Source organism: Callospermophilus lateralis, chromosome 2 (genome assembly GCF_048772815.1).
Source record: "Callospermophilus lateralis isolate mCalLat2 chromosome 2, mCalLat2.hap1, whole genome shotgun sequence".
Lineage (NCBI taxonomy): Eukaryota > Metazoa > Chordata > Mammalia > Rodentia > Sciuridae > Callospermophilus > Callospermophilus lateralis.
In genome coordinates, this window is record NC_135306.1 from 197907344 (window position 1) to 197921871 (window position 14528).

The 14528-nt window shown below is 42.3% G+C and overlaps 1 protein-coding gene across 1 annotated transcript; it reads right to left on the reverse strand.

The window, feature by feature from the left end:
* Positions 1-1029: 1029 nt before the first annotated feature.
* Positions 1030-1971, reverse strand: LOC143390512 (olfactory receptor 5P55-like). Its single transcript, XM_076842888.1, has 2 exons — positions 1403-1971; positions 1030-1321 (listed from the first exon to the last, which is right to left on the reverse strand). The coding sequence occupies exons 1-2, from the start codon at positions 1969-1971 to the stop codon at positions 1030-1032; spliced, it is 861 nt and encodes a 286-aa protein (XP_076699003.1).
* Between the last annotated feature and the right edge of the window lie 12557 nt (positions 1972-14528).

Consider the following 14528-nt stretch of genomic DNA (forward strand, 5'->3'; position numbering starts at 1 on the left):
CTAGCAAGGCTTAGAAGTAGTTAAACTTTTTCTTTCCTGTTTATTTGTAAAATGAGGTAGTAACACCTGGTTTACCTATTGTACAGCATTTGGTGAAGAGCAAATAAAATAATAAATGTGAAGATGTTTAGAAGAACTAGAATTATCAACATCAGTATTTCCAAAGTCATTTGCTTAACTCCTTTGAGATGCTTTGCCTTGTGTGCTACCTGCATTGTGAATTTTCTAAAAACTGGGCTGTCCTGGACAACAGTTTATTTAAAAACCCTTCTTCTCAGAATCAGATAAAAAGTAGGATACAAAAAATAATAGAGAGGCTGGGTGCAGTGGTGCTCACCTGTAATCCCAGCAACTCAGGAGGCCAAAACTCAAGTCTGAGGCCAGCCTCAGCAACTTAGTGAGGGCCTCATCAACTTAGTGAGATCCTGTCTCAAAATAAAAAAGAAAGGGTATAGAGAAAGGGCCGGGCATGTGGCTCAATAGTTGAGTACCCTGGGATCAATCCCTAGTACAAGAAAATAAAGAAAGGAAGAAAGAAAGAAAGAAAGAAAGAAAGAAAGAAAGAAAGAAAGAAAGAAAGAAAGAAAGTCATTCGAAGATGATCGGAACTCAAGTTCACTGGCTTCAAACCCCAGAGTTCCTCCCATACCACTTTATGATTCCATGATCCAGTCCTTTGTGATTGATCTGGACTTTAAAGAAAATAGTACCATTGTCTATTTGTGAGATGCAGTTATCAGAAAGAGGCAGCGTAGTGTATTGGTTGAGACTATCCTAAATTCAAATCTTGGCTCTGCCTTTTATAAGCTGTCTGACATTTTAGACAACTTACTGAGTTTTTCTGTGTCTCAGATTCCCAAGGAATAATAACAGGACCATTTTGTACAGTTGAAGATTAAATGAGTTGATACATGTACAGTATATAAAATAATGCTGGCACGTATTTTACCCTATCTAAATCCTAATCTTATCTGTGTTTTATGGTGTGGCTACAATGTTATGGCTTGGGAGAGAATGTTCCACCCTTGGTTACAAAGGCAGTTTGCCAGAACATCTCCTCTTTAAAGCTGCTTTCACGTCCTTGTTCCTCAGGCTGTAGATCAGAGGGTTCAGCATGGGGATCACCACAGTGTAGAAGATAGACACCACCTTGTTTTGGTCCATGGAATTGGGAGAGCTCGGCTGAGCATACATGAAGGTGGTGGTGCCATAGAACAGGCAGATGACGGTGAGGTGGGAGGCACAGGTGGAGAATGCTTTGCTCTGTGCCTCCAGGGAATTCATCCTGCAGATGGTCACCAGGATGTAGGCATAGGAGACCAGGATAATGGTGAGGGTAAAAAGGATAATCAGGGCAGACGATGAGAAGACAATGGCTTCAACTTCTTTAGTATCTGCACTGGCCAGATGGAGCACAGGGGGGATGTCACAGAAATAATGGTTAATGACACTGGGGCCACAGTAGGGCAGCTTAAAGATGAACCTCATTAGCAAAGCTGAATTGGCAACAGAAGCAGTATAGGTGGCCACCACCAGTAGGACACATAGACGTTGAGACATCATGGTGTGGTAGAGGAGAGGGTGGCAGATGGCAGTGAATCGGTCATAGGCCATGATGGCTAGGAGCAGACACTCAGCGGTGCCATGGAGAGTCATGAGAGCCATTTGGACCATACAACCTGCAAAGGAGATGGACTGGCTTGAGATGAGGAAGCTCTCTAGCAGCCTGGGGGTGTCCACGGTGGAAAAGGAGAAGTCTATGAACGAGAGGACGCTCAGGAAGAAGTACATGGGCTTGTGGAGCTGTGGGTTGGTGTGGATCAGGGTGATCATGCCCAGGTTTCCGATGAGGGTAGCTGAGTAGATGAGCAGGAAGAGCACAAAGAGGATGCCCTGGAGCCCTTCCTGCTCTGTGAGCCCCAGCAGCAGGAATCGGGTGACTTGGGTGCAGTTCTCCATCACGGTGGGCATGTCGCTGCAGAGAGAAAATAAGACCAGCTTGCACCCTAGAGCCAGATCCAGGGCCAGTGCCCAAGCCCTTTTATTTTCCCCAGAATGGAGGTTGGGGGAACTGGGGAAGGGGAACTAGCATGGACTGAATACCTACTGTGAGCCATATGTTACCTCATTTTCTTATTGGCTATTTAAGCATCACACATACCTTTGATCTAAATACTTATATTTAGTGAGATTATCAACTTGCCCAAGGTCAGAGAGCTAGTACATAAGAAAAATGGGATTGGAACTTAGTCCATTCACATACCTGGATGCTTATCATAGAGTTAGAATCATTTTCTGTCCTCAAAATTTCTTGTTTTAGGGCTGAAGCTGTAACTCCGCGGTAGAGCACTTGCCTAGCACATATAAGGCACTGGGTTTGATCCTTAGCACCACATATAAATAAATAAATAAAGTAAAGGCATACTCCCCATCTACAACTACAAACAAACAAACAAACAAACAAACAAACAACTTGTTCTATGAGGAACCAGCATCAGTTAGTGAACAGGGGATCCTTGTGGGTTGGCCCAGAAATCAATGAAAGAATGAATTTGGGCCATATGTGGGAACAAAGGCTTCCAAGAGTGTCCATCCCCCCAAGTCCAGGGACACAGGAAATCATATGCCTCATGTCATCAGAATGTGAAGTGACTCAGCAGAGCAGTCATTTCTAACTAGTGTTGTGGGTTGAGTTGCATCCCCTCCCCCTCAAAGACGTGTCCCAGTCCTAACTCTATTATAATCTGACTGTGGCCTTATTTGGAAATGGGCTTCACAGGTGTAATCAAGCTCAGATGAGGTCATCCTGGATGAGGCTGGGGTCCTGATAAGAAAGCAGAGATGCAGGAAGGACAATGCCATATGAAAACAGAACCAGAAGCCAGACTCAGGAGGAAGCCAGCCCCGTGGAGATGGAGGCAGAGATGTGAATGCCACAAGCCAAGGGATGCCTGGGGCTTCCGGAAGCAGAAGAACCAAGGAAGAATCCTCCCCTAGAGGCTGAGGAGAGAGCGTGGCTCTGCCTACCTACTTGATATCAGACTTCTAGCCATGGGAACTGTAAGAGAATAAATTTCTCAGTTTTAAACCACCAGTGGGTGGTGCTTTGGTACACACCCATAGGAAACCAACACACTCAGTCAGGGGTGCCGGCTTCTGTGCTCCTTGCAGCGCCGCTAAATGGCTGTCAGAGATGGGGCTTAAGCGGGTGGTGGCCCACCCTCGCACTCCCAGCTACCAAGGAGGGGGGCTGTGCTGGCACATGGCTTATGCTCAGGACTTGAAGCCAGCATGGGTAACATCGCAAAGAGAAAAAAGAAAAAATTAGAGAAGGAAGGTGGGTTTTACAGATCTTTATTGACAGAGCTAATAATTTGTGGAGAGAAAAATGGAACATTAAAACAAAGTCTGCGTAATCGTGAGAACAGGCAGCTACAGTAAACATGTCAGATGAAACCAGGACACAGAACTAAGGGCTGGTGTTTTAGCTAGAAACAAGGCAGGACAGCAGCACAGGCCAGCCTTGTGGCTTTGGGGTCCAGGGGAGGACACGGTTCTCAACACAGAACTGGAGATGACCTCTAACCAGAGAACAAAGGTCAAAGAGCCCCCCTGTTTACCCTCATAGGCTCCCCAGAGGGCTCATATCCCTCACAAGTGTTATCAAGCTCCCAGGCTTTGGCCTCCGGTAACTTCATCTTCTTGGTTTTCAGATAACCAAGGCAGCGCTCCAGGGAAGCTACCTGAGTCTGGTTGTTTGAGCTCTGTTCTGACTGTTTGGGCCTCTGCTCTGATTGGCTGGTGCCTGAGGCCTATAGGTTATCAAATGTTTGGAATTCTCTATGGGTTGAGTAAGACTGAGAAACCAGGAGGACTAAGGCAGAACCTCTTTTAGAGCATCCCGGGGTGCTAGAATAACACTTTTTGTTTTTGTTTTTGTTTGTACAGGGGATTGAACCCTGGATTCTTAACCACTGAGCCTCACCCCCAGCCCTTTTTATTTACAGTCAGGATGTTAGTAAGTTGCTGAGGGCCTTGCTAAATAGCTGAAGTTGGCCTTGAACTTGCAATCCTCTTGTCTCAGCCTCCCAAGCTGCTGGGATTATAGGTGTGCACCACCATGCTTGGCACTAACATGGTTTTTTGTTACTACCATCTTAATGACAACTTGTGACTTGTTGAAATATAATTGATGCCTGCAGATTTTAGCTGCGGAGAGCACCAAAAGGAATATTTCCTCACGATGTTTCCCTTGGAGGAATATCTGTTGTGTAACACTCCTACCCTCCTCTGGTGGAGGAGGTGTGCCTTATGTGCCTTTAGATCTGCTCTGCCCTCTTATTTGCTGGCCAGAAGCACAGATTCCTGTTCTGCTCCTCTGTAACGTAGATCTTAAAACCAGACCATCAAGTCTGTCCAATTCTGGGGTTCGGTTTTAAGACCACTTACCCACAGGTGTGAGTCACATCCTGCATTCCCAGGTTTTGTCAGTGATGCAGGTAATATTTTGCTCCTCCATCTATCTTGTGGCTACACCTTCTCACTTTAGGGGTCCAGAAATTTGGGTGGGGAAGAAGGATGCTATTTATGGTGGTCCTTAAAGCCCTCAACAGAGAGCAAGCAAGAAGGAAGCTGGCAGAGGCTGCGTGCCTGCCCTGTTTCCTCACCGACTCCATGAGCTTGGCTCCCAGATCTCCAGCAGACTGATGTGGCTGAGTTAAGGGGTGAGGTGGCTGTAACACTGGAGTGTGGTGGAGCCTTGGAAGACTCTGGGTTCACGGTAATAACCCCTGGCTGAAAGAGCAGGATAGCTCCCCTGGTTCCCTTGCTGAGGCTTCAGAGACAGGCTGTCACAGCAATGGCCGTGCATTTGGACTGAATGTTAAAGTGTTCCAACGGAGGCCAGGAGAGGAGAGATTTAGGAAGAGTAGAGACCTCTCAAGATGGGACAGTCCTGAGACTATCTGAAGATGTCCTGTTCCTAAGACTGTACTCCAGAGACACAGATGGGTTCTAGTTCTCTGATACTTCTGTTCTTTTTTTGAGGGGGGCACCAAAAGGGAATGCCTGGTATTCCTTGTTATTTGTGTTTTAAATACAGTGATTAGGGATATGTACTCTCAGCCACTTTCATGAATAATTTTCCTCTGGATAGAAAGAACTTTAGTGAATGGGGAAAGAAGGCTGGAGGTTTCAGACCACCAGGGTAGTCTACGCACTATTTCTTCCTTTCAAAATCAATCAGTTAATTAATTAATCAATCACTGAATAAACAAACACTTATTAAGTGGTCCTGGTCATTGTTAACCATTGGGAAAGACAGTCTGGTCGCTGGAGAATCAGCCTGGGACAGCAGGGTCCCCTAAGTGCAGAATGGTTCCAAGGTTTTGAGGGGGATGGTGATATTGTCACACTAAGTTGTGAGCCAGGAAGTGGGGAGGGAGATAGATTAGGCAACCAATCACAGTGACCTTGTTTTTATTTATTCATGAGTAGTTAAATCCTATTACTGGTACTGGAACAACAAAGAACACAAAACATTTGCACTCAGAGAGTAGAAGAATCAAAAGATAAAGGAAATATGTAGGAGATGATGTATCAGTACTTGTTCATTTATTGGATATGTGGGCTGAGGGAGGGTCAGGGATGACTGCCAAGGTTCCTGGTAGCAAGGTAATAGTGGTGATGTTCACTCTAACAATTAACAAGTTCAAAGAGCGATGTGGTGAATTCCAATTCTGATAGAGTGAATTTGGGAGAGCTAAATACTTGGGTCCAAGAGAAAGGTGGGTATACTGTTTTGAAGCTTAGGATGGAGTTTACCATAAAAGATGGAGGTTGAGGTGATTGGTATGTACATGGTGATTCGAAGTATGTTTATTATGCATCTACTGTGTGCCAGGCATTGTATAGGAGGCAAGGATACAAAGATAAAGAGAAAACAAACCTGGTATCACTTTTGTGGAGTTGGGAGAGAGACAGATATTAACGAAATAATCCTACTAATTATTGTAAAATTGTCACTGTGGCAAAAGCTTTCAAGTTGAGGTACCCAATGCTGTGAACCTAAAACTGGGGAGTTTAACCCAGGGAGGTCAAGGCGGTTTCCCCTGAGAAGGTATTGCCATAGAAGGGAAGAGTGAGAACAGCCCTTATAAAGGTCCTGAGATCTGGGGGAGGTTGGGTGAGGAAGGGGAGCAGATTAAAGGCCGTGTGGGTAGAGGAAAGCATTGTAAGCTGAGCCTAGCAGTATTTTGTAAATTTATTGAGTGGTTATTTTGTACTGGGAATTGTTCCAGATATCTGGTTTTATTTAATCCCCTCAACAACTTTATGGGAGGTACTATCAATATCTCCATTTTATATATACGGAAACCGAGGCACAAAAATTAAGTAACTTGTCAAAAGACACAGCCAGCAAGTGGCAGAACTGGAATCTGGAATTTAGGTGGTCAGGTTATAGAGCCTGCGTATCCTAGACCGTGCTAAGAAATTTGTTTTCTTGTGGGATACCGTTGATGATAATTATGTTTATTTTTTGACCAGATCACAAGTTCAGTTGTGAAGAAATAATTGAAGGAGAGCCAATGGATGAAGGAGACTGGCAGAGAGGATATTGGAATCATTCACGTGGGGTTCATGGCTGAAGTTAGAGCTGGGGTGGTGGAGACAGAGGTAAATGGATTTGAGAACTGTCAGGATTCCGTAATAGGTCAAAGACGCCAGCGTGAGGAGAGAGGTATCAGGGTGGATTCCAAGGTCTCTGGTGTCAAGATAGAGCTGGTACTTGAAACAAAGAGAGTTAGAGTGTGCCAGGGAGAATGTGAGTTGAATGTGAGTTCAATACAAGAGTCCCTGGGCAAAATCCTAAGGCAATTCATTCCAAGTTTATTGCATTTTGCTTCTGAGTTCTGTTTTTTTCCATCCACCTGGGTACTGGGCCTGGTGATCAGTTTTGAAAAACTGTGAGCATGACTTAAGTGGCAGGGAGGATCAGGAAGTCTGAACTGTGCTGGTGATAGGATCCCAACCTTTAGCTCACTTACCTGGGGCTGATCAGAAACCATTCGTCCTTGAGCTTCCTGCGGGGGTGTTCCTCTTCCTTTTTCATTGATGGCCTCTGACCAGCTTTCTCAAGAACATGTCTCAGTCCAAACAAAGCTTTGAGAGTGTTTATTCCTGGGAAGACTCTTATCTTAAGATGCACCTGGCATTTTTCATCCTGATTCCAAGAGTTTTGAAATGTGCCTGGGGGAATTTGTGACTAGTTCTCCCAGGAGCCTCCCCAGAGCTGCAAGTGGCCAGAGGGATTTTGGTAAGGATGTCTGGCAACTCCCAAGGAGCAGAGATCCTCTTCATTTCTTGTGTTTATTCCCTGAAGGCTTCTTTGTTGTTGTGGTGTTGTTTTGGTACTGGGGACTAAACCCAGGCATGCTTTATCATTGAGCTACATCTCCAGTCCTTTTTATTTTTTATTCTGAGACAGGGTCTTGCTAAGTTGCTGAGGGTCTCACTAAATTGCTGAACTTGTGGTCTTCTGGCCTCAGTCTCTTGAGTTGCTGGGATTATGGCATGACCCACCACACCAGGCTTCCCTGTAGGTTTCCATTTTTTAAGTTAATGAGGCTTAAAAGGCTCTTCAGACCAAGAGGTAAAAAGGGACCCATGTCAACACAATCCTGTTTCTCACAGGAAGTGATTGGAAACACTAATGATACCAATAATCAGCACTTGTGTGGTCTTTGAGTATCTTGAATATGCAAATATTTTGAATGACTTTCCCAAATGTTATTCCTTTGGTCCTCAGAGTATTCCTGGGAAAGATGTTTGGTGATCTGTATCTCAAAATACACACACACACACACACACACACACACACACACTTTTCCATATCTTTGGGGGATTTTTTTCCAGGACTCCTGTGAATACTATAATCTGCAGATGCACCAATACCTTATATAAAATGGCATAATATTTGGATATAACTTATGCATATTTTTCAGTATACATTAAATAATCTCTAGATTACTTATAATATCTAATACAATGTAAATGTTACATATACAGTTGTTATACTATATTGGTAAGGAAATAATGACAAGAAAAAAAAAAAAAAACAAGTCTGTACATGTGTAGTACAAACCCATTTTTTTCCCCCAATATTTTTGATCTTTGGTTGAATCCCTGAATGCAGAGCCCATGAGTATGCAGGGTTGACTGTATATCTATTCATTTAATAGTAGTGAAAATGCATCTTTCCCTTTCAAGAGAACATTATTCCCCACTTGTCCAAATAATTTATTGTCTTTGCAAAACCAACACATGTTGGTGGTAAACAGAAAAATTTAAGTAATATGGAAAAGAACCAAAAAGAAAGTAAAATGTCATTTGAAATCCCACCATAGGAAATGGGAGTTGGTGTCTTCTTTCTATAAACCTCTCAGTGTGCTCATGACTGTGATTTTCCATAAACAGAATCATACTCTACAAGTGATTCTGTCATTTACCTTCCCACTCAGCAATATGTCATGAACATTTCCCATGTCAAAAAATAATAGTCTACATCATCATATTGAACGGCTGCATATTATTTCATCGTGTATATTTACCATCATTTCTTTAATTCTTTTCCATGGGTTGACCAAAGTATTCCCACCTTTCTGATTCTATATATAACTCCCTGGCGGATGCCCTCTTGCCATGAGGTGTAGGCTTGGAGGGCCAAGGGAGAAGGTGGTGGATGTGGGGACTACTTTTCCTGGTCAGGAAGGAAGAGATTGCTGTCTCCCTGGGTGGGGGTGGGGCTTGCACTTTGGGTTTTCGCAACTTTGGGGAAAATCATGATGCAAAGCAAAGGGCCTTGTTAGGCAAATGACTTGTTTGTGTGAAAGAAATATAGTCTCTAGATACTGATGTGGAAGGGAGTTTCACCACTGGAGGGAATGGATTGCTCAGGTTTCCTGCAGATAGGAGAGATCTGCTGAATCTCTCTGCAGAGGGCAAGCAGTGCTGGGTCTTCTGACCTTCCCCACTGCATTCCAACCTGGCAATGTTGTCTGCAGCATCTGTCTCGAAACAAAACCAAAAAGCCTCCATCTTGCCTTTTTTTTTTAAAAAAAAAATATGAGATGGATCTAGCCATTAGTGGCAGGTTTGAAATAACTCTGTTTTTTTGTAAACCTGATTGACAGATGCTATGCTGCAATGAAAGCAACTCTTGGATCAAAATCTTCCCACCTTAAAAATTCTGCCAAACTAACCGGTTAGTTAGTAAACAAGCAGAAGCAGTTTACACTCCTGCCTGTCCTTGGGGACCAGCTCCTTTCTTGGCTCCCAGTTACTCTGACCAGCAAACTTTTCATGAGAAGCTCTAATCAGCAGGCAGGATCTTCCAGGGTGTAGAGAGATGAAGAATTAAAGGGCTATGCACCGATTCCTTGGTGGTGGAGGGGAAAGGCACCTATGAACTTTTACTGTTTGCTTGTGTGGTATTGTGATGTGTTCTATTTTGAGTATCGCATGTCCTTGGTCTCAGAAAATATGCTCCTGAGGGAAAACCCATGTAAAGGATATACTAGCAGCTAAATGGATGTCCTTTATCATTTTTTTTTTTTTGGTACTGGGATTGAATTTAGGAGCAATTGACACTGAGCCACATCCCCAGGCCTATTTCGTATTTTATTGAGAGTCAGGGTCTCACTGACTTGCTTAGCACCTTACTTTTGCTGAGGCTGGCTTTGAACTCGAGATCCTCCTGTCTCAGTCTCCTGAGCTGTTAGGATTACAGGTGTGAACCACTACCCACAGCTTGCATCTTTTTTATGAAGGGGTAGAAATATATTAGTGGAGCCAATCCAAAGAATTCCAGAAAGCTTAAGTTGAAAAGATTCTAGGGGAATATGTGGTTTAAAATGTTTGAGAGTGGGTAGAGAAGCCCAGACAGGGGCTGCCAAAAATTATATATAGCCAGGGAAATCTGGGGCCAGAGACTTGGTCTTTCAGCATAGGAAATCACATCCTACAATTACCCAGTACTGCCATAGTACGGTCCTGCTGTTTCCAGCTCCACTGGATATTCTGGACCCTTTGGGGGAAGCTGATGATTCATTAACCATCTGTGGCACAGGTAGACTCTATGTATGGCAATGAGCTCTTCTCCAGCTGCAACTGTTTCCCCGTTAACTGTTTCTGTGGAGTTGGGTGGGAGAGACTCAGCTTTATAGCCCCAGCATAGTGTCATTGATGGGAGCAAGTGAAGTTCTGTTTCCGTGGAAACATTAGAGAGTCTCATAGTGGATTTAAAAAATAATATGTTGAATGTGAGAATTTAGACTATCTGTATCCACATGGCTTAACTGTTGGGGCTGAGTATTGAGACGTACCTGACTTAACTAATTGTTCCAGGAAATTCAGGCCAAGGCTATAAACCAATAAATAACTTCACTGTTTGCTTCATGGAATTCATGCAAGATATTTTATCTGAATTAACAGTTGTGTCCCCTGGGCAAACAGATGTCCTTTCAGGATAATAGATGACTTACCTAGACAAACAATTTGCCCAATGAACAACAGTTTACTCACCAAGATTTGCTTCCTGGCCCTTCCATCCCTGTGCCTGCTAAACTGTAATGTCATGAACTTTGTCCAATCCTGATCTGTTCCACACTTTGAAAAACCCACCATAAGCCTTATAAATATTTTTAGTGACTTCCTCCAATTGAGACACTGCTGAGCATCTATCAAGAGGTATTCTTTCTTACCACAGTAGGCCTAATAAACCTTGACTTTGGCTGATCAATACGGACTTTTGAAGAGCTATCTGTTGATAATCTCCTGTTTTCCCAGGGTTATTTGAGGATATTTTGCTTCCTATTTTTCCCCCCCTTTCTTCCTGTTTGGGTCATCTATATTTCTTTAACTATAGTTAGGAAGAAAAGCAGATTTGCAATTCGCCTCTGTGGATAGAGTTTTCCTCATCGGTAGACAGGGTCATTGGTACTGCTGAGAGGGTTCAGGTTAAATATGAACATCAGGACTGGAAGCCATCTTACTCATATGGTCTTTTCTAACTAAATTTTTTTTTTTTTTTTGCATAAGGGGAAATGGTAGATCCTTCTCTGATTTTGGAGAGATCCACTGAAGTTGGCACTATCATTCCTTTAATCCTATATTTTTATGCAATCAATGAATCACTGCTTGTCTACTCTTGGGATCTTCTGAATATAAATTGGAAGAAGTGGTCTCAGTGGTCATTGTGACTCACAAAAACCCCAATGCTAGTATCAGAAAAGGATTTAGGAGGAGATCAAGGAAAGGATTCAGGAGGAGGTCAAGGGAGAAGTAACTAGGGAATTGGAACTTTCTTTAGTGGCAAGAGGTTGGGCCCAAAGCAGTGGCACCAGGAGCCCTTCCATTTTCTAACTTTTTTTTGCCCCATTTCTTCATTCCTTTTCTTTATTGCTCATCAGGTGCTTTGTAGAAACTGAAAATTCTTGCAGGAGTTAAAGCTCTATGGGGTTAACAGAAAGTTAAACTGATGGAAAATGTGGGAGTAGCTCTTGGATTTTTTGGAGGCAGTATAAATGTACACGTGTTACATAATTCTCAGTTGGGGAGCAGGTGTTGGACAATCCTATACCTTATCTGTTGCTTTGGTCTCGAAAGTGCTAACTTTGACCACTGTCTCTTATTTGGAGCAATAGAAATGTGGCAGAGTGGTCAATGTCAGGCCTGGAATATGAGAGGGATCTTCAAAAGAAGCTTAACTTGAAACAATTTTTTTTTTCTTTTTTCTTTTTGGTACTGAGGATTGAATCCAGGGGTGTTCTACCACTGAGCTACATCCCCAGCCCTTTTATTTATTTATTTTTTAAATTTTGAGACAGGGTCTTGCTAAATTGCCCAGGTTGGCTTCAAATTAGTGATCCTCCTGCCTTGGCCTCCTGAACTGCTAAGATTACAGGCTTGTGACACTATGCCTGGCAATTTCAAACAAAATTTGTGCATAAGCAAGAGTCTGGAGAAATCTGGAAATGCCCCCTTGCCCTCAGTCATGACAAGGAATGCAACATTTGTGCAGCTCCAAGCTTACCACCTGCTGTTCTAGCTTCTGGCCTGCTCCTGACTTCACTTTGTGATGCTGCTTTTCTTGTTGCCTTTGATTTTGGATTCGTATCCTTCCTTTCCTGGTCTTTGGCCCTTGGCTCATCCTCAGTTTAGAATCATACTTCTGCTCTCCAGAGTGTGATAACTTGTCCTGTCTCTGTTCTGCTGAAGGACTTCTGGGTTAGCTCATCTCCTTGAGATGGTGAGAGCTTGGCTGAGCTTATGTGACATGACAGTGTCATAGAGGAGGGAGGCCATGCTGAGATGGAAGCTTTGCTGAGGACATTCAGGGAATGCACCCTTCAGAAGGTGGTCAAGACAATGGGGGTGGTGAAGAGGGTAGGCAGAACACAGAGGGCATCCCCAGCCTCAGTTATATCAACACAGGCAAATTGGGTATGGAGAGAGGGGAGGAGATCACAGGAATGTTGATTAATGATGTTGGAGCACAGAAAGAGAAAATGAAGGTGTCATTCTGCAGGACCACATCACTGATACCAGTAGCCAATGCCCTTTTTGTTTTTCATTTTATTTTAAAATTTTTTCCCCATATCTTTATTGAGGTAAAATTGAAGTACAATAAAATGCACAGAGACTGGGATTGTGGCTCAGTGGTAGAGCACTTGCCTAGCACATGCAAGGCCCTGGGTTTGATCCTCAGGGCCTTGCATAAAAATAAAACAAAGATATTAAAAAAATGCACATATTTGAAGTATGCAATTTGATCAATTTTGACATGTATGTAATCAATACAATCAATATAAAAGGCACTTCCATTACTTTTTTAAAAATTTGAAATCACGCAGACTGTGTTTCCTGCATGATTTATTACATTAGAAATCAATCACCTTAAGACATATAGAACCCCATCCCCATGGGTCAACTATTTTAAAATTAAATGGCACACTTATAAATATCTCACAGGTCAAGGAAGAAAGCACAAGAAAAGTAAATAAAAAGTGCTTTGAACTAAGCAAAAATAAAAGCTTAACATATCAGGATCTCTGGGATGAAACAGTACTCAGATGAACATTTATAACTCAAAGTACTTGTATCAGAAAGAAGCTAGAATAACAAATTATTTTCAAATTATTTTCAATAAGAGTAGGAGCAGAAATACATGAAATAGAGAAGAAATAATATAGCTAAAATTTGATAAAAATCAAACAATAAAGAAAAAAGCAAGAACACAAAAATTAGTATTAATGGAAAGGGAGCTATCAAAATAACCCTACAGATGCTAAAAATATATTAAGGTAATATTATAATTGTATGCCAGCATATGTGATAGCTTACATAACATGGTCTGTATTAGAGATGGATCCGTGGGCTGTTGAGAAGAAACTGTATTTAGTCATTGATGGATGAATATTCTAAATATGTCTGTTAAATCTAAATCATCAATTATATTTTTTACTTCTATAGCTTCTTCATTTAGTTTTTGTTTGGAGGATCTATCCAGTGGTGACAGAGGCATGTTAAGTCACCCAGTATTACTATGTTGTGGTCTGTTTGATTCTTGAAATTGAGAAGAGTTTGTTTGATGTATGTAGATGAGGATCCAATGCCCTCTACTAATTCAGATGGGTAATGTTGGGCAAGTGGGGAAACTAGTATCAAATGAGAATTAGCTCCGAACCATGCTCTATGCTGGCCTTTTTACCATGTGTTTATTTATACCAGTTTCTCATTAAAAATTATGCCAGGTTTTAGATATCAGACTAAAACCAGATTTCACCATCAGTACCATCTGATTCCATAACCCTTACAATTTTTGTTTTATGTCATGTATTATGTAACTGCTTTTTGTTTCAGCATTTCTGGTTCATGGTGAAAGAGAAATAAAGAGTTTGGGGAGTATGGTTGGGTAGTTCAATTACCCAAGAGGCCTGACCTATATTTAGGGGCAGGTGATTTCTCAGTGACTTCTGGGCCTGGGGAATAGGACATGAGGGACGAGCATGGCAGAATGAAGAACTAAGAAAAGTCTGACACCTCCAGAGTCTCTCCCCATGGAGATCTTTGGTTCTTTGGTGGTAGATTCTGTCATCTTATTTGTGGCTTCACTGAACTTTCCTATGAATGGAAATAATAAGGGAGACAAAATAATATGCTAACACAGGCTGGAGAAAATCTTCAGTGTAAGGACGCCTGTTAACAACAGCTAAAATGTGCTGAGCTCTAATTGAAGTCCTAATATTGTTCAAAGCCCTTGTAGACATTAAATCTCCTTTAATCCATACAAACACCTTTTTGAAGGAATTAATATTGACATACTTATTTTTTTCTGATAAGGAGTCCAAGGTTGCACATACAGCTTTATGTGACAGAGCAGGAATTCAGGCTTCAGCCTGGCTGTGCCCAAATCCCATGATCGAAACCTCAAGGGTATACCGCATTCTTAAGGGAAAAACAAACAGTCA

Bases quoted from the DNA above. Each gene is read 5' to 3' on its own strand.
- LOC143390512 (XM_076842888.1), bottom strand. From the start codon at position 1,971: ATGCCCACCGTGATGGAGAACTGCACCCAAGTCACCCGATTCCTGCTG. The intron at 1,322-1,402 runs CAGTGCAGATAC...CACCATTATCCT, and splicing joins CCCCCTGTGCTCCATCTGGC to GGTCTCCTATGCCTACATCC.